We start from the raw sequence: 20,455 nt of genomic DNA, 5'->3' as shown, positions 1-20,455 counted from the left end.
GAGGAGACCCCTTTTATTACAGCCTCGGGAAATAAGCTTTTTGTTTTCGCGTTGGTGGCACGACGCCGTGGATGACGAAGGCAAAATGTAATTAAAATTTTATGAACACAACTTTTGTTAGGCCTTTTCTCGCTTAATTAATCGTTAATTCATGAATAAAAATAGGAATTTCATGTTCACCGTATATTTTTAAAATAATAAATAACATAAATATGCAAATATTCCGGATTTGTAAATCCTTTATTGGTATAAATTAGACGTGAAATGATTATAATAAATCTCGAACCATTTACAATTATCAACAAGGTTTCAGATATTATAAAAGGACTTATTGCTAGAATTATAGCAGGTAGGATACGTATTTCTAAAACTTTGAGATAAATAAACACTTACTTAATAACATATCAAAACTATAGCAATAATTATATTGTCGTAACATACTGTTTAATACCACATAGGATTTTCAAGATTCCGATTTCTCTCACAGGAACAATATTTTCTCGAGATTCCTGGATATCAAGATTTCCTAATTTCGAAACCTTCGAAAGTGTACTCGGCGATTTCACTTCCATTCCTGTAGATCACTCTATCGATAATACTGTTTGGACTGCCCGTTGATCTGAGCCAGATCACCCTGAAATGAAACATAGGCCATCTGACTACATGTGGTGAAGAATCGTCAGACGTTGTAACTCGCCTTTGTTCACCGTTTCGGAGATTTCATTCTCAATTTCCGCACATACACACACAACCAAGCAATTAACACTGCGTCATACACATTTTGGAACAGACCACGCATTCTGAAATATTTTGGGGCAGGCGAGTAATGACCCATTCTAAGCGTGAAAATAACAATAAAGTTAGTATTATTTAGAAAGGTATTATTTGTCGGCCACTCACACGTGCTCCATCGTACTAGTTAAATATGCATGTAGTTTTTTTTATAACATCAAGTAACGGGACGAACAAGTCGTGCGCCTGATGGTAAGCTACATGCCTGTTCGTAACAGTTTCAGTATCACTCAGAGCTTTAAATTGCAAAGATCTGAAGGGCACTACCAGGTTCGTCACCTTGAGACATAAGTTGACAAGTCCCATGTGCCTGTAATTTCACCAGCACCCTTACCCTTCAAAACCGGAACACAGTAATGCTGACATAACTGCTTGGCGGCAGAAATAGGTAAGGTGGCAGGTTACTGTGTAGAGTTAGACAAACAATATTGTTTCTGACAACTACGCTGTAATAACATAAGCCCATTAAAGCTTCTATTATTTTTGGTAACTCCTCACCCCCTGATACTTATAAATATTTCGTCTTATTAGCAGAAAATATTTTTTCCCGATTGCACCACTATAATAATAAAATATATACATAATCTACGTATGTTAAGGCAAAGGTCTTGCTCGAGTCGCGTTTTCCTAAAGAAATACGTGCTCGTCTCAGGCAAATTGATTTAGTCAATAATATTGTTGAATGGGTACCAAAATTCTCCATTTTCATGCACTGGTAATGCATGACGGTAGGGGCAAAAGGGAACAAGCCTTAAACTTATAATTCAAAGAAAGTTTTTTTGTATAATAATTAAGTGACGGGACAAACAAGTCGTGCGCCTGGTAGTAAGCCACACGCCTGCCCATAACAGTTGCAGTGTTACTCAGAGCTTTAGATCATAAAGATTTGGGGGCACCGTCACTGCGCCTGTCGCCCTGGGACATAAGTTGACAAGTCTCATGTGCCTGTAATTTCACCAGCACCCTTACCCTTCACAACCCGAACTATTACTGCTTGGCGGTAGAAATATGTAAGGTGGCAGTTCTTCCCTTGACGAGCTCTTTCATAAGGAGCTCCACAGCTACTAAAAATCCCCATTAGCAAGAAAGATTGCGCGATACCTCTTTTTACACTCTGTAGAATCGATAGTGATTGAGCAGTAGAGTTTTGTACTTTAAAGACTTTGAAGAAGTCCAAGGACAAAAAAATGATAGCACGAATATTACGTTCTCCACACATGCACGTCAATATGAAATCCATAAGGCATTATGAGATTTGGTTGAATGGTGATACTAGGTTTTACCCGCAAATCTACTTGTGTTTGGGACAAAAGGCATTCTATCAGCTAATATTGTGAATAAACTATGTACAGGAGTTTTGCGACATAGAGTAAAAAACATACAATCTAATAATAATAATGTTCCAGGCAACCACATCAATTACCTGGTCTCAAATTTGAATTCCATTGGAATTCCTTGTACTATGAGTATCTCACTCCGGGGCTCTACCTAGAACACCCAGACCAGAATTAATTTAGAAAAATTAATTTACTAAACTGGACCCACCGCGACCCAATGTCGTCAACATAAGCGTGTGAATATTAGTGAGAATTCTTTAGCCGGTAACTTTGTGTGCGTAACAATGCAAAGTAATAAATAATTGAGGTTATCAGAGCAAAAGTGCTATAACCCAGATTATTTCTTTTTTACTGTTACTTTAAATGATACTAAATTATATAATTATTTTATATTTGGATGCAATTTTCATGTATAACAATAATAATTATTAAATATTATTTTGCTACGTTTGTCTATGCTAGTTGTTACTCGTAATTTGAAATCGTGTCTAATCAAGGACTAAATTTAGCACGCTTTCGAAAATTAAGACAAACACAATTAGAATAACAAGAATAAAAATATAATAAAACCATTGACTTACAAATAAATGGACGATGGGTCTAATACAAAAACCACGAAAAAAATGTCCCAAGTCAACCTATTCGAAATTTAAATTGTTATGTCATCGCAGTATCGCGCTGTCCGTAGAACAAATGAAGACTAAAGCGGAGTGTCGCGCTCTGTATACGATTTTAGCGCCTTACAAGTGCGGACACTTTTTAGCGCGGACCCGACGTCCATATAATTGTAAGTCAATGAATAAAACGGTCATTCTCGGACTAGTGTTCACTGCCCAATTTCCGTGCCAATTTTTGTTATTTAAGTATTCGATTTTTCATCATGCAATGCATTATTTGATATTCCGAATATTATATCGTGAAATATCATTTATTAATTACACGATAATATACTTGAAATTTAAATAATAAAATTTGCCACGGAAATTCGTTGTGAACGCTAGTCCGATAATGACCGAAAATATAAAATATTTTTTTATCTGTGTTTGACAATTGACATAATTCAACAGCAAAGACACGAAATTGATATTTTTTTGGGAAAAATGACGTAATAGAAAAATCACGTCGTATAGGAAGTTGCCAGTTTGCCAAACATATTTTTCGATTTAGCCAAGTTATTATTGCAGGTGCGAAATGTAAAATTGAATTCAAATTAGTTGCGAAATAGCTTTCAGAAACCAGAGGTAAAAAGAACGGGCAATAGTGATGCCGTCACAATTGACAGTGCTACACAAGCTACGTAACTTTAGTAGCAGTAGAGCTCTTTGTGAAAGAGGTCGTCCGGGGTACTGTCAATACAACACCATACCTATTTCTGCCGCCAAGCAGTAATGTGAGCATTACTGCGTTCCGATTTAGAGCATTACTGGGTTAGGTGGGTGCCGGTGAAACTACAGGCACATGGAACTTGTTATACATAGGGCTCACTATAAGTTTCCGGAACTGGTCACTTACACTACATAAACAATATTTAAAAAGTAATTACAACATTTGAAAATGGAATTCTTTGGCTGTAGAATACAGTTTGTTTCATCTGACTGCCACTTATTTTTACATTGTGGCGTCAATTTAGAAATTGGTTGTCTACATCACCATGGATTTATCTCGTGAAAATTTTCGTAGTATGATTTTCTACGACTTTAAGTGTAATATAACAGCTCAGCGGAGCTTCGCTCGGCTTCTTTTCGACGACTATTTATAGCTGGTTTGCAGAATTCAAATGCGGTGGTGTGAATCCCGTCCACTGCTGTGAACAACATAAACATCGATGCTGTGCGCCGTATGATCAAAACAAACCGGCATGTGACATATCATGAGATTCGGGCATCTTTAGGCATAGGCATGAGTCAAATACAATAAATACTACACAAACATTTAGGTATGAAAAAGCTGTGCTTTCGGTGGATCCCACACAATGTGACTGAGGCTCAAAAACGGGTCGCGTCACTTGGTGCAGTGCTATGCTTTTCAGATTCAACGAAGGGGCGTCAAATTTGGTGTGGTACATAGTAACGAAGAAAAGACGAAACAGGGATTTATAGTTATGATCCCAAAACAAAGCAGCAATGTGCAAATCGTGTGCGTCTTTCGAGATGAAACCAACCAAAGTGGCGCGCGTGCAAAGTGATGTGATGAGATGATTGCTTCTTTTTTTAATAAAACTGGACACGTAGCTACTGTTGCTTTGGAGAATCGTTGTACCGTGATTAGTGATTGGTACACGACCATTTGTTTGCCGGAAGTTATTGACAAACTCCGTAAATATAACCGTAAACGCCGTAACATCTTGCACCACGATAATGCCAGTTCTCACACGGCCAGACAGACAAATGAATTTTTGAAGGTGAACAACGTTGACCTTATGAGCCATCCCGCGTACAGTCCCGACCTGGCATCTTGTGACTTTTATTTATTTCTAAAAATTAAGAACCAGTTACACGGTCAACGATTTTCATCACCTGAAGGGGCTGTCGAAGAGTATGAAAAATATATTTCAGAGATTGTCACGGAGGAGTCGCATAAATGTTTTCAAAATTGGTTCATTCGTATGAAAAAGGCATTAACGCTAACGGAGAATATTTTGAGAAACAATAAATCCGTTTCTGACAATTTCTGACCAAAAAATACTATATATTTTTTTCTTGTTCATTCCGGAAATTTATAGTGCGTCCTACGTATATGTCTTAGGGTGACGGGCATATTGCCAGTGGCCCTCAGATCTTTGCGATTTAAAGCTCTGAGTGGCACTGCAACTGTTAGGGATAAGACGGGACATTTCGTTCTTGATATCATGGTACTCGATACCATAATTGGTAATTTTGCTAAAATGCGCCACTGACATCAATTATTAATATTTCGGGTGCAGCCGACTTGCAGAAAAATTAATTTTCAATAAATTCATTCATATAAGAGATTATTAAGTCAAACTGTAGTGAACCTTCCACATTACAAACATCCGAAGCATATAAGGATTGTATTTCTTAACACTCAGTACCTCAACTACACTGGAAAGCTGAGCGCAGTGGTATTGATAATAAAGACACTTTTGAGTATAATGCACACCGGCCTCGCGCCGTGTTTTGACGCTCACATTTGCATAATAATGAAAGGCAAGTGAGACGATCAGCGCTATGCAATGCGAATCTGTGAGTCCGTACACGGCCCGCGGCGGGCGCGCACACAAACAAGCGCGCTGCTACGTTTGTTTGGAGTTACCATACCTGTTTTATTATACTATGCTTTTTATCTAGAACACACAACTTCAAACTGAAAACTTTGTAAAAAAGGTAATAATTTAACTCAAACCAGAACTGAAGAAACTTACATTTGGTGCACCTTTTGCGGAGGCCCCTGCATGTGTCCGACTACGGTTCCTTGTCTAGTGTTCTTGCACCACCCTCGCACACCGAGCTTGTCAGCTTGCTCCTTTGTGTACTACAATAAAGCAACATTTATAAAAAAAAAAGTTAATAAAATATGCCTTAACTGGACATGAAGTTGAGGAAACTAGTGTGTTCAATCGTACAAGGCGTGCAGGCCACCTCAGGGATAGTATACTATTTGTGATATGGGCCTCAAAACCTACGCACGAAGCATTGGCGACCTCGGTAGTCCAACGGTTTCTAGGAGGTCCCGGGTTCGGAACCAAATTGGGAAAAAACTTTTCTAAATTGGTGCTAGTCTGGGTGTTCTGGAACGTGCCCCAGAGTGAATTCTGGTGCTCTGGTATTCATAGCACAGGGAATTTCTTTTAGTTGTTTTTCTGTCGTGACAGGGAGTCTGGAGCTCCAGTAGGTGTTCTTGGCATTCCAGTTGTCACCTACTATAACGCTGCTAACTGCAGCCGAGACCTTACTGCATGAAGTTGATAAAGACTCCGGCATGCAGATAGTCTCGGCTGCATGAAGTCGGTTTCAACTACATGTCGATAATGTGTGAAGTCGTTATCCGAAACTTCTTTTGTATGAAGTTGTTAACCGACTCATGCTGCCGATATTGATTGCATGCAGTTAATGCGTGAAGTCTTATCAACTTATGCATTCGGGCTTATGCTTAGCAACTCATGCAGTCGGGTCTCGGCTGCATGAAGTTGATTAGATTTTACGCATTAAGGCAAACATGCAGTCAATCTGTAAGCAGCTTTATAGTAGGTGACAAAGTTCCAAAGGAAATAAAGTCCTTTTGGTATAGTCCTACTCTACATCAACGATTTCCCACATGCTATTGGTTTGGTTATATGATAATTGTATACAGTTTGCGGACAATACAACCCTTATAATAAAATGCTAAAACGACTTTTAACACTGATATAAATAAAGCTCTGAAAGACGTAATAAGTTGGATGGACATCAATGACTTGAATATTAATATAAGTAAAACTAAAGCTATAACATTTAGATCTTATAACTCAACCATTACAACATTGATATTGTAGATGAACTTGACACATTTAATTTTCTTGAGTTAATAATCGACAAGAACCTTAACTGGAAGGAACAGATCAAACAGATTTGCATGAAGTTAAATAGATTTGTCTACGCTCTACGAAGACTAAGGCAAACAGTCCCTCTACAAGCTGCATTGTAGGCCTATCACGGCTATATTTCGTCCGTACTCAGCTACGGTCTTGTACTGTGGGGCAACTCAGTAGTCATAGAAAGTGCTTTCAGGGTCCAGATGAAGAGTTTTCAAGCGATTTGAGGTGCGTGATTCGATGACAGTTGCAAACTGCTGTTCAAAAGGCTAAACGTTTCGCCTTTGCCATGCGTGTACATTAGGGATATTTGCGTATTTGTCAACTTTCATCATCAATATTTTAAAACACGAGGTGAAGTCATTCAATGGCAAACTAGTGCAAAAATTATGTATCTTTACTACCAACCTCACTGTCATAATTTATAAGGATAACTGCTTCACAATGTGTATTTTGACACATTGCTTCCATAGTAATAAAGAATTACATTATTATCATTATATTAATTTGAAACTATAGAGACTAAACATTAAATCCCATTAACATTTGTCATAATTTATAAGAATAACTGCTTCACAATGTGTATTTTGATACATTGCTTCCATAGTAATAAAGAATTACATTATTATCATTATATTAATTTGAAACTCTAGAGACTAAACATTAAATCCCATTAATATTTACACATCATACCTAATTTTACTTAAGACCTATGTAATTACCATATTCTAGCAAATAAACATATATTCTATTCTAGTGCACTACAATATGTTGGCAAAGCTGTGATCATTGTTTATGTTTATGTATGAAGTATTTGGTTTTCATATTTTGTCATGTGAACAGCTAAGGTAAAGAAAGATTTACACATTATTTTTATTTGTTCTGTATTTCCCAAACAATTAAAATAGACATATTTTAAGCCAGACTGAAACAGACATCTTTAAGGAGACCATATACCAACCATGTCCACATTGTCATATTGCTTTATGCATTGTGGAAACATTAACTTTTAATAAAAATAATCTTGATTATTAAACATGAAGATAGAACACACAGAAAAATTCCTTCGACCTGACAGGACATGAACCGGCAACCACACTGTACTGTAGCATCAACCTGCCAACTGAGCTACAGCTCGAATCAATAGGTCAATGAAAATTTTCTGTATCTTTGTTTTGGATTTTTCAGTTTCAAAAATCTGTAAATTACACCTTGTGAGAGTTTTATCAACTGTCAGGTGGAAGGAAGGAAGGAGGTTTTCTTTTCGTTCAATTTTTATAATAACAAAGTAGTGAAGTTGTTTCACATAAAATATATGAATTTCACAGTGGTAAAACATTGTGAAATTCAATATAAATAAATCAATAATAATCATCTTGATTTTTGTTATTAGTCTTTACTTCATAATTTAGTGAAGTTTCAAAATCAGTAATAAGGTTTTGAGATTAAGTCATTACCTTAAGAAAGTTAATTTTATCTCTTTTGAAGAACAAAACTTCAAAATCAAATGTATCTATGGGAGCTTCAACGGAGACCAGTACATGTCCAGGGGGACATTTATGTTTGGTACACAGTGCACCCATATTCAAGTTCCTTTTTAGTTTTGTCACTTTATTATTCTATAAATTATATTGGAACAATAACTTTTTACTACTCATGATTTTATGAGAGAAAAAATTAATTGTGGAGAATAATTTTCGTCATTGGTGCGAAATTCTCAGGATTCTTATTTAAAAAAAAATGCACCTATTATAGAAACATAACCTCAATTTGGAAAATAAGTTGGTTTGAGTTTGAAACAAAGAATACTTCTATTTCTCTGTGACATATGTTCATAAATAGAAAGCAGAAAATTACTTTGGGCATACTTACTGCATACCTTTCGAAAGAATACGCCTTGTACAGTTCCGAAAACTTCAAAATCCACAGCTTCCAACGACATTGCTGCAGCCGGAGTATGAATTCTTACAATATTTGCAACAGTCGCCAGAATGAGTAATCGAATCATTAAAAAACAACGCGGGTTTTACAATAACGTTTCGAAATTATTTCCTTTTGCATTGCATATTACCTATTTATCTAGTCCACAGACAAGTTAAATTTATGTTCGGCGATCGCAGCAAATGCGCTTTAATCTTTGGAAACGAAATAGAGCAATACGTAGTTTATGTTGCTATCTCGGTTTAGCAAAATGAAAAATCTCTGAAAATGAAGCAGTCGTAGTGTTTGCGTTTCGTTATTGCAAAGTGACGAACGAATATCATATTTGTTATTAAGGGAAAATAAAAAATCTGCTATTCAATTTAGAATTTCTAATACCAAAACGCTTTTTGCTTTTTGACAACTGTCAGTCAGCTAAAAGTTCGTCAGAATCAGTGAGCAAGTTTTGTTTATTTTCGCGTTAAATTACCAATTATAAGTGTTAATACGAGTTTAATTTTGTTGCAGAAACTTACGACATCCTTTTCTATAATAGTTTTAATTATGGCACTCTTCTGTGGCGGAAAGTATGTTTATTATTATGTAATCGTGTTGGGTAGGTGAGGTGTAATGTTGGTAAAGAGAGTGTAAATAAGGATCAAACGTTGCAGATTGGGTGGCAGATCGGTGCTGTCGACTATTGGTAGAATTCCTTGCATTCTGAGCAGAGCTCAGTACGCTCAAACGGCCGCTGGAGTGCCGAAAATAACGATCCAAAAGGCCGAGCCGCCAAAAGAGGAACATTATGATAATAAAAATGAGCGTCTTAAAAGGCCTTTATCACCACATCTTTCTATTTACGCGTTCCAGATGACGAGTACTTTGTCAATTACTCATCGTGCTACAGGTAAGTTCACAATACCTTATGTAAATGTGTACAGGGTCTCCCAAAACTCAACGATAACCTGAGAACAGGCTGTTGCCTAGTTTGTAACAACCCAAAAAAAAAATATTTAAAAAATCAGAGTCATGGTTTTTTTGCGATATAAGCATTTTAATAAAAAATCTTGAAAATGTACGACCTGTACGCCATTTTTAAGTACTTAATTTTAAAGCACCCCGTTCTCCACATTTGAACCCCCTAGAGTTTTTTACAGGGGTTGTCTGATAGAAAAAGTTTAAGCAAAACAGTTATCAAACGTTGCCAAATTATGATGAAGAATCACGGAAGCTGTACAACAGATAAATTTACGACAATACGCACGATTGGTGAAAAGGTCATTTTTAAGGTGTTGCCGTGCATGTATTGATGCCAGTGGAAAACAGTTTGAGCTCTTGCTGTAGTCTACAGACTAATAATTACTTAACACATTAAAATTATAATCATTTATTCATTACTTTTATTTCAATTCCTATATCTGTTGAGAAATGTGGAATATTGAGACAGTTTACCTCACTCAATCATGCTTACCATTTTTACCAGTCAGTCTAACTCCGACTACATGGATATGAAACCTAAATTGACTTTAGAGGCACTGAAAGTCATTTTTACTTAGAAAAGGTAACCTTTTTAAATTGGCTTCTTTTTAGAAAAACCAAGATAATTTTTTCCAAGAAGCATGACGTGGAAGGTTCCATTTTAGAATCTTGATTGGTTGTGCCAACTTTTGGAAGGAGTTGCTATGGTAGTCTAGGTACATATTTTTTACAGTATGGGATGTCAAAAAAAACCTTGAAAAAAACATTGCTACAAATTTCGAGAAAAAATTAAATACATTATTTTTTTGTGCTGAAACTTCAGCAATTCGAGTTTTCTTTGGAACTGTGTTCATTAGCTGGGCTATTTAGGTAACCGTTATAAAAACTAGAACAGCAAAATTACCAAATTGGTAATTGTTATACTTAAAAATGATGTACAGGTCGTACATTTTCAACATTTTTCATTAAAAAAAACATGACTCCGATTTTTAAAATTTTTTTTTGTCAGGGTTGTTACAAACTAGGCAACATTCTGTTCTCAGGTTATCGTTGAGTTTTGGGACACCCTGTATATGTATTACAGCCATGATTCTATTACAATAATATTATGACTATTTCAAAGTTGGAACACCTAGTGAAGAAATTTTATGTATCATGTCTATAGACACTTATTACTTTGCAGTTAATGCATTATTTGTACTTATGTTTTATTATTTATGTACTATGTATGACATTACTACCAGAAGTTTATAAATTTGTAAAACTGTAAAATTCACAACTCTTGTTTATTAAGTGGGCTTTGTAATATTGTAATCATAATGTGCCTATAAATGTCAGCTCAGTTATAAGATAAAATTGTTCTTGTTCAGAAGGTTTTATGTCAATAAATAAATAAAGTACACTCATAGCCCCAGATTAGGGAAACCCTGTATTGCGGGTGCCATGAACACACACATAGACAACCTCCAATTACACCAAAACTCACAAGAGAAATAAATATAGGTCAAACAAATATTTCCCGAACTAACCCCAGATGTACCGTTCAACTGTGGAGGCAGTATTATTTATATGTTATAATCATTGCTTTAACATTTTTTTATTAAAAATCATTCTTTGTAGGTATGGCACTATCAGCATATACCTTCGGCTTGGGAATTGGGGCCCTTGTGTTGCCAAATGATGTTTCTCACTACATCGCTCTTTTAGAGAATGTTTCTCCGGCAGTACTTTTTCTGGCCAAATTCTGCATTGCAGCACCATTTGGATACCATTTTGCTAATGGAATCAGACATTTATACTGGGATACGGCTAGAGGCCTAACACTCAAAGAAGTCTACTCAACGGGATATGCAATGCTTGGGCTGGCTACTCTCATTACCATAGCAATAGCAGCTTTATAAATAGAAAGGCTTATGTGTACTTATTTTATGTATTAATTTAATTTATTGAATTTGTAAGTGATGTAATAAATTGTTCACATCGGGCTTTTTGTTTCACTAATAATTTACCATACTCGTAAATGAACTTGTATGAGGACTTAACATTTATTGGCATTCCTTGTTCCAGCGCGACCGTAGTCGAATTTTTTAAATTTGATTACTCTGGTAAAAAGTAGTAATTTAGTCAGTCTGCTTTTTAAAAGTCATAAGGGTATTTTACTGTTCATGCTGGAATAAGTAAGCTTATTTCAGCGGCACCATTCCCAAATCTCAAGAATTACACCACCCAGCTTAGATCTGATTGCACAAAGAGTTGTCATTTAGTCGATTCTTATTGTAATAAAGACAAATAATTTAAAAGAAACAGAATTAATTTTAAACTTTGCTTATATTATGCACACAAACTGAAACTTAAAAGTTAACATTCGGTTTGCCGGAAAGTGCGCGAAACTGAATTCATGCCCTAGTTTGCCACCCATAGAGGTGGAATATTTTCTTCTAATTTAAATAAATAAATAAATATTAGACAACATCACATACATAGCTCTGATCCCAAAGTAGCTAAAGGACTTGTGATATGGAAATCGGGAACAACGACGGTACCATAAACAACCAGAATCCTTAACAATATAGAAAAATTAGTTTCTACACTGACCCGGTGGGGGTTCGAACCCGGAACCTCAGAGATGGTGACATTATGAAAACCGGTGTGCAAGCCACTCGATCACGGAGGCCGTCGAAATGGGACCAATACGTAGGTACCTACTCTTATTCCAACAAAAAAGAATCCTCAAAATCGGTTCATATTATTTTTCGTACGATATCAACGAGCGAAGTTATATATTAAGTTTATAGGTTGAATTTCTGTCGCTGCCGCTGTTGAAGGAAGTACTTTCTTACAGTTTTTCTAAGTGTAGATATGCGAACCAGTTTGATACAGTATCGTAATGTAGGTACCACGCCATGATTTACTCTCTAAATCCGGTGATAAGGGTTAGACATTTAACTTTATCCGTTAGGCGTTTGTGTCTGTTAATTGAAGGAGCGATCGATGAAATGTTAGTGCCTCAAAGATTGTAAAGAACAATCGATTAAAATAAAATCATTTGAGCTCAAATACAAAAAGAATCATTTGAGCTTAAACACAAGGTAGTTGCTGTAGTACAGTGTTGATTTTCGTGCCATTTCCATCATCAGATCAGCTCTAGGTCACCATGACGTTTTATTTTCATTGGAATTACATCTATGTGTAAAGTTTGATTGAAATCGGTTAACGGAAAATGAGTGAAATGCAATAAACTAGATTCATTCCCCAATTTGCCACGCTTAGAGGTCGAAATTTTTCTTTAAATTTGAATAGTGCCACTACTGAAATACCCGCTGTCCAAGGAAAAAATAGTAATCGAAATCGGTACAAAAATGTCGGAATAATCGCATAACATACACACACAAAATACAGTTGAAATGAGAACCTCCTCTCCCTTTTTAAAGTCGGACAAAAAGGGGCCAGTTTACCTTTTGATTAGAGTCAGTAATTTTTTTTTATTTTGGGTTCTTTCTAATTTGCAAAAATATTTAATAGATTATGTTCTACCTTATCGACGCTAGACAATTTAATGTGAACCAGAAGCAAATAATTCTTCCAAATTCTTCGCACACTGAAAACATGTACATACAACAAAATAAATAAAAAGTACTTTAAATGAGTATTTTATCATTTTTAGTCAATCTTATGTCGATGAGATGGAATATTGGTGTGTGTAGACTACGGAACGATTAAAAAAACATTAGCATCTTTGAACTTAGTTCTAGACATGGGTAATCCCGAGTCCGATAGATGATCCAAATCACCGAATCCGACTCCGCTGTGGGTACCGACTCCTCTTAATGAATCCGACTCCTCTTATCGGTATCGGCTTAATTCACATTGAGTCTCACAACTCCAAACGTAAATCGCTCCGGATTAAATTCAATCAATGATCGAGTTTTTAATGTATGTCGGTATAAACATAGATTTTTTCATTCCACTGCGTGAAAAGTATTTGAATTGAGCATTTTAAGATAGGTATTTTAGTTAACTAAAATACCTATCTTACCTATCCCGTGTTGGTGCGATTGAACGCTTTTAAAGATAGTTAGAGAAGACACACAAAACCTTAGCACTTACAATCATCGAACTCAGCCCATATTCATTCTTTGGAGGTTGGTGGTTGCGAACTCTGCACATGAGGTACTGGAAGTTGGTTGACGCGGGCTGAGTAAATTTCCATCGCAATATTTTTTTTACTAAGTAATTAATAGGTATGGACATTTCGCCTGTTTACTTTCTGGTTAAAATTATCCCAAATGAAACTTCGCTTTTTTCGCATCGATTTCATGTTTTTTTGTCCTTACCGTAACAATTTGTAAAACAGTAAAAATAAAGTTTCAATAGAAAATCGAATATAGGTATACATAAAGTTTACGAATTAAGAATGTTTATTTACACATAATCTGAACATAACACAAATCTAGTAGGCCACAATCACAATTCGTCCAATATTTACACAAACCAATTGTAATGAAACATAAAAATAAACATAAATTAAAACTCCGGGAAGCAAATTACTTAAACTTTCGCAAATTGTAATTACAATACGTTTCCAATAACTCAAACGTAAACAAATACCGACAAAATTATAATGTAGTTGGAAAAAAGCTCGAGCGAGCTATCAATGTTATGAATTACATGATGGTCTTAAGAGCTATAAGCAGGGAATAAAAAATAACGAGAATGGACACTCCGCCCCTCCATAGTTTTAGATACCGCACCACGCCCCGCATATTGAAGGTCACATTGACTGAACGGCAACAAGGCTGTTTTCGAACCGTCTTCGCGCTAAGACTCGAATATAGTTTTCATTTATTCATTACGAAACTTGTACGTTAATATATAACATCGTTGTACGTTACTATTTATAATGGTCATGAGTTGCGCTTTGTACGGCTGTTTATCCATCATCCAAACGGAATAAAGAGAGGTAAGTAAAAAAACTTATGTCTGAGACTCATTCGGTTATTGTTTTCTTCATTTATTTAGTGCAGAGTAATATGTAATACAGATTTATTATATCAATACAATGAGATGTGATATAGTAGGCAAGGTTCTCAAATTTTCAATTTGTATTGCCGATAAATACCCATATGTAATGAATATTAATATATTTAATAATTATTAACCAAGTAATGATAAAGTTAGACTTTTAAAAGTGACTGTCCAAAATATAACATTTCAAGTGCGTTTACTTTTTTTTTCATAAACCTTTAGGATTATTCTAGTTAGTAAATTAATGAAAAACATATTATTATGTTGATATAACAACCTACTGCACATGTCGAGGCCTATAAATCAAAGGTAGCTAAATCCAAGTCTTGTCAAATATTCAGGAAGCCACAAAAATCGATAACTTTTTCAAGGTATCAATAATATTCTATATTTTAAACCAGATTTATAAAGAACGAGCATATTAATAATAATCTGAATTTAAAATAATAAAACTCCCTCTATATTTGAGTACAGAGTGAAAATAAAAACGCATTCAGCTGTCTTTCATTCCAACTATCAGACATGGCTGTATTTGATTCGGAGTAACTGGATATAACTGAGTTTGATATTGACAGGCACCATTTTGAGTTCTTCCGATTAGTGATGTTCTTATACGTTTGATAAAGTCAGAGAATTAGACTCAGTGTCGTATCCCAGAATTCTACTCAATGCTCAAGTCACGATTTGAGCAGACTTTAGTATGATTTCAAGCACTGGAAATACGACTCTAATGGCAAAGACTTGAGTATGATTTTCAGTGCTCACTGCAATACTCAATTCCTGACTTGAGTATTGAGTAGAGTTCTGGAATACGAACCTTAGGGTCGTATTCTAGAACTCTACTCAATGCTCAAGTCAGGATTGCAATTGAAACTCAAGCACTGGAAATACGACCCTAATGGAAGGGACTTGAGTATGATTTCGAGTGCTTTACACCATACTCAAATCCTGACTTGAGCATTGAGTAGAGTTCTAGAATACGACCCTAAGAGAACGGACACTTACCGCCCCTTCCTAGTTTTAAATACCACACCACGCCCCGCACATTGCTGGTCACAATGACTGAACGACAACAAGGCTGCCAGCGAGCCGTTTTCGCGCGAAGACGGCATTGATATTTGAATATAGTTTTCATTTATTGATTACGAAACTTGTAAGTTAATATAAAACATCATTTTACGTTACTATTTATAATGGTCGTGAATTGTGCTGTGTGCGGCTGTTTATTATCATTTTCCGAAAGATGAAACGAAGTAAGTAAAAATAACGTATGTCTGAGACTCATCCAGTTATTGTTTTCTTCATTAATTTTCTGCAGAGTAATAATACATGTACGCATAAAAAATTCAGATTTATTGTATCAATGATTTCGCGAATTTTCTATTCGTGTTGCCGATAAATATTACGTAGGTAGTGAATATATCTAATTGTTAACTAAACTTGGACAAGCAATTTCAAATAACTTGGTGACCTTACTTAAAAGTACATGTCCGAAATGTAACATTTTAAGTGCTTTTAATATATTTTTGAAATAAATCTGCAATATTACTCTAGTTAGTGAATTAATGAAAAATTTAATAATATATCGATATAAATAACTAATAGACATGAATAATGATTAGGATTCTATTAATAGAATCATACATAACAGATTCGCGATAGTGCGAGAAAGTGATGGGTAACCCTGCCACTTCACGCACACATTTGCGCGTGTGCAGATAGCGCCTTGCTGTATGTAGTAGTAGTAGGTAAATTTTGTTTATTTTTTTCGACCGTTGTATGGAGTGTCCGGGGTGTGATAAAGTAAAAACAATTATATTGTTTATTTACAAATTTTAATAAATTTTCAATTAAGTAAAATAACTGCTTTTTTTGTTTATTTATTATTTCTTCCTGTTTTATATCCTGATTATATTCTTAAGACTGGTAATTCTTCTACCATTCCTTCACAAAAATTTTCTTCTAAATCATGATTTCCTTCAACAATTGGTCCTCTAATAATACCTAAGTAAAATTGTAAGTCTTCTCTTTCTTGCCATTCTAATCCAAAATGTTTTGCTAACAATTTTTCAACAACGTCTATTTTGGCCTGCGTCTCGGGCGCTCCCGTTGAAACGGTGGTAGGTTGAAGAATGCTTGTATTTTTGCCCGTTTTACAGACGTTTATGAAATGAATACGCAGAAAGTCCCCACAACTAAAAAAACCACTTGTCTCAATCGCGCAATATTGTAGGTAAAACAGATTATAAAAATGGCACCTTTGTTTTCTATGGGAAACAGGCGTGTTTTGTATGTGTGTATGCGGTACTTTTTTATTGCACCTAATACCAACTATTAGAATATTATGTTAATTCTAACACTAATAATAAATACTAACATAATATTCTAATAGTTGGTATTAGGTACTAAAAACGTGTAGGTACATCACTAACCTTTTTTTCTTAGCAATATTAGCTTTCCAATTCTCAGGGTTTCTTGTTATTTTACGAGTCTTGCCCGCACTTGCTCTTGTTACTTACAGGGACCTCCACGGCTATCCAAATTCATATTGTAATGATAGAATTGTCACGTAATTCAATAGAAGTACAAGAATAATGCCAAAAACTGGACGACACATTCGCATGAATTGTATGGCGGCGGCCATGCTGTTTTTTCGAAATCTTACTCTGATTGACTGGCTGCAACTCTTAGCGGCAACGGCGGTAACTCTTAGCTGTATTTGATTCTTACTGGTTGGCATGTAGCTGTTTTTGACGCCAATATCGGTTTTTGAACTGAATTTGCTAGGGACCTAGCTGCATTTGTTAGTAAAATGAATACACCAAAGTGTGTCCAATTAACTAAACTAGATGGCGCGATAGTTTACTCATTTTACGACGTTAGAGGCGTTCAGCTGCATTTGATTGTATAGGTGTAATTATTAGGATTTTATTAATAGAATTATAGATAACAGATTCCCGTTAGAATTTGTGCTATGTTGCCGCTCTGACTACATACGGGAACGTGATTGGTAACCCTGCCACTTCACGTACACATTTGAGCGTGTGCAGATAGCGCCTTGTTGTATGTAGTAGTAGTAGTAGGTAAATAACTTTCGACCGTTGCATGGAGTATCCGGGGTGTGCTATTACTATACTTACGAACGACGGAGCGTGAGCGCCATAGTGCACGACTTGTACGACCCATCACTTCATATTATAAAAAATAAAATTTTTCCTATAAAACGTGTCGGTAATTGTGTTCAATACAAACATTTCTAACATTAAGATGCGTCAAAAAGCCTCAACTACCTTATGGAGCTATCTATTCATACTCACGCTCTTAAAGCAAGCGACATCACTCGCGTCTTGTTCACAGTTTAGCTTCGGGCGGATGTCTCGACTGAATGCGAACACTGACATCGCTTGACATATAGCTAGACCCATGTTGGATAGTTACTTACACAAAGTCTTCGGGATAAACGGAATAGGGTAATGTGTCTACCCTCGCTATGGGAAATTCAAATTATTCGCTGTGAACTGACGTAGTTTCATAGTTAATATGGCGCTCACACATTTGTTTAAAAGTTAAGGTGTTAAATTTATTGAATTGATATTTAATTATTTTTGTGAAATTACTCCACTAGTTTGTTATAATTATTAATAAAACGATCGAATACTAAGAAAAAAATTCCGATCGAAAGAATTTTTTCTGAGTGTTCGATCTTTGTATTAATAATTATAACAAATTATGGTGTTATCAGTCTGCTTAATGTTTCAAAATGTGGCTAATTGACTGATAACCGGTTATAGTGAACCATGACTTTTTTCAATGACGTCGATGTATTTAGCCCTCTTCAAGTTTTTTATGATACCAACAGACGGAACGAACAAGTCGCACGCCTGGTGGCAGCGACATGCCTCTCCATAAAAGTTGCAGTGCCGCCAGGGCTTTAAATCGCAAAGATCTGAGGGGCAATGCCACTTCGCCTGTCACATCGAGACACAAGTTGACAAGACAATGTGCCTGTAATTTCACCTTTCAAAACCGGAACACAGTACCTAAAACTCATATTACTGCTTGGCGGCAGAAATAGGTAACGTGACCAGATAATAAAAAGTAACTGTGGCAGCAGGTACCTACTTCCCTGGACAATCTCTTTCATAAGGAGCTCTACTGCTATTTTTAGTAAGCTACAAGTTTTATTGGTTTCAAAAAAAATGTTTATTCAAAATACAGTCGACATAAACTACAAACTGAGGTTGGGACCAACCTATTAGGTAATTAAATACTTGTATTAGGCGGTATGCTATCGTCTTTATGGTGAATCCTGCCATAGACTATGCATGTCAACAAGCCATTGTACCTACTGACTGTGTGTTAATGTGCTAATTTCTAAATTGGTAAGAATGCATCATACTTATAGTATGATCAGTACTGGTAAGTATATGAATAATTCGCGATAAAAAGTTATATATACCATTTTCAGCAAAATACTTAAGCTTTTCCTTCAAGGCTTAAGTCAGGTTAAAACGTTTTTGTGCCCCATAAGTAGGGACTTATGGACTAAGGTCTGGCCGCTCAAATACGAGCTTTCTCTGTGATTGCTTGCTTAGACCCAACCACGTAAAAATAACGAAGTTCATCGGGGTTTCTTTAAAAACTGGCTGGTTGGAAAGCTTCCCACGGGGAGCTGGAGAGTTAATCCGTCGTTAGGTTGACGCCATAAAATTGTTTTAGTCAAACTATTTAGGTAAACCACTGTCTTGTTTTCGTACGAAAGTTTTTAAATGTAGGCTTGTGTTTTGTTTCTGTCAATTCTAATTTATAATTTGCGCTACGCAAAAATGGTAATATAGTAAAAATGGTAATATATAAAGGCAGAAATTTTTGGTATGAGAATAAATTCGTCCCAAACTTTAACTGCTCTTTAGCAGTTTTTGCGAATTAATTAAAGTCATTTAAAAATATATTTGAAAGCAACTCTTAATGTTATCCTTAGTGCCTAACCGTATCTAAAGTGGTCTCACGTAATTAAATGAATTCCACGCAAATGCTAGATAAATAACAAACAAAAGTAAATTCTAATTTACGTTAAACATTTTATTTTAACGTTACTTTTATGAATGTTATTGTCCCAGTTTGCTGGAGCAGTTGTTGTCTATTTGGAAGAAAATTTGCATTCTAAGATTCCATTGGGGATTCCCAATGGAGCCCTGCTACCGCAGAGCCTTTTCAAATATTATAGAAATAGAGATATACTCGTATTTGTTTGTAAATATATACGACTAATATTTTTATATTGATCATCAGCTCGTATTAAAATTTTTCCCGTATTGAATCGGTCTTATTGCGCGACTCGAGCGGCAGTTTAATTCGAAATTAAAGCCATTTGAAAAACGTATATCGTATAATATACATGTTCTATTTAGTTCAGCTGATATAAAAAAAATCATTGGTATATGTAAAGTACCTATTGAATACAAGAAAACCATTGTTTTCTTGTAAAATTACGACGTAAGCTTGTTTTTTTTCTAATGTGAATATTTTTATGAGCCATGTTTTTGTGTATATTCTCAGTTTTTCTATATATTTTTCTATACACTTTCTCTGTTATGCGGAATGAATCCAAGCCATTTGAGGTTGTATCTTAAGATTTTTCTTATAGTTCAATGTGTTGTGCCAGCAATTAGCGTACAAATATTAATTATGATTGTATACTTTACTTTTTACACTGACTCACACTTTTACACACATTTTCATTTCATACACTTTTACACATACTTGCACTGAGACATACGTAGGTTAATTAGTTCTTAATCTGTAGTGATATAAATTTTAATAGTTAAGTACCAGTTTAGTTATTTATAACATTCACTTATTTTATTTTTAC

General features: G+C 35.4%; 2 protein-coding genes across 3 annotated transcripts; one reads left to right on the top strand and one right to left on the bottom strand.

Moving 5' to 3' along the window:
• Positions 1–165: 165 nt before the first annotated feature.
• LOC113229513 (acylphosphatase-2-like) lies at positions 166–13,748 on the bottom strand. Of its 2 annotated transcripts, none has more exons than XM_026463134.1 (3): positions 13,666–13,748; positions 5,512–5,621; positions 166–634 (listed from the first exon to the last, which is right to left on the bottom strand). In XM_026463134.1, exons 1-3 carry the CDS (start codon positions 13,723–13,725, stop codon positions 517–519), a joined length of 288 nt encoding a protein of 95 aa, XP_026318919.1. In that variant the 5' UTR covers positions 13,726–13,748; the 3' UTR covers positions 166–516. The 2 variants fall into 2 exon arrangements, with proteins under 2 accessions (XP_026318919.1, XP_026318918.1); XM_026463133.1 differs by lacking the exon at positions 13,666–13,748 and adding an exon at positions 8,540–8,682 and having other exon boundaries at positions 171–634.
• Positions 9,012–11,556, top strand: LOC113229512 (succinate dehydrogenase cytochrome b560 subunit, mitochondrial-like). Its single transcript, XM_026463132.1, has 4 exons — positions 9,012–9,035; positions 9,109–9,167; positions 9,252–9,487; positions 11,179–11,556. Exons 2-4 carry the CDS (start codon positions 9,145–9,147, stop codon positions 11,457–11,459), a joined length of 540 nt encoding a protein of 179 aa, XP_026318917.1. The 5' UTR covers positions 9,012–9,035; positions 9,109–9,144; the 3' UTR covers positions 11,460–11,556.
• Positions 13,749–20,455: the final 6,707 nt, after the last annotated feature.

The sequence above is a fragment of the Hyposmocoma kahamanoa genome, unplaced genomic scaffold, assembly GCF_003589595.1.
Source record: "Hyposmocoma kahamanoa isolate Upper Pololo Valley unplaced genomic scaffold, ASM358959v1 62, whole genome shotgun sequence".
Lineage (NCBI taxonomy): Eukaryota > Metazoa > Arthropoda > Insecta > Lepidoptera > Cosmopterigidae > Hyposmocoma > Hyposmocoma kahamanoa.
Note: the sequence above shows the minus strand (reverse complement) of the source record. Positions and strands in the feature narration are given on the sequence as shown.

Excerpts from the sequence above, each read along its gene's own strand:
- LOC113229513 (XM_026463133.1), bottom strand. The coding sequence starts at position 8,668 with ATGATTCGATTACTCATTCTGGCGACTGTTGCAAATATTGTAAGAATT. Across the intron at positions 5,622-8,539 it reads AAGGCGTATTCTTTCGAAAG|TACACAAAGGAGCAAGCTGA; the intron begins GTATGCAGTAAG and ends GCTTTATTGTAG. Across the intron at positions 635-5,511 it reads CCGCAAAAGGTGCACCAAAT|GGTGATCTGGCTCAGATCAA; the intron begins GTAAGTTTCTTC and ends GTTTCATTTCAG.
- LOC113229512 (XM_026463132.1), top strand. The coding sequence starts at position 9,145 with ATGGCACTCTTCTGTGGCGGAAA. Across the intron at positions 9,168-9,251 it reads GCACTCTTCTGTGGCGGAAA|ATTGGGTGGCAGATCGGTGC; the intron begins GTATGTTTATTA and ends CAAACGTTGCAG. Across the intron at positions 9,488-11,178 it reads AATTACTCATCGTGCTACAG|GTATGGCACTATCAGCATAT; the intron begins GTAAGTTCACAA and ends CATTCTTTGTAG.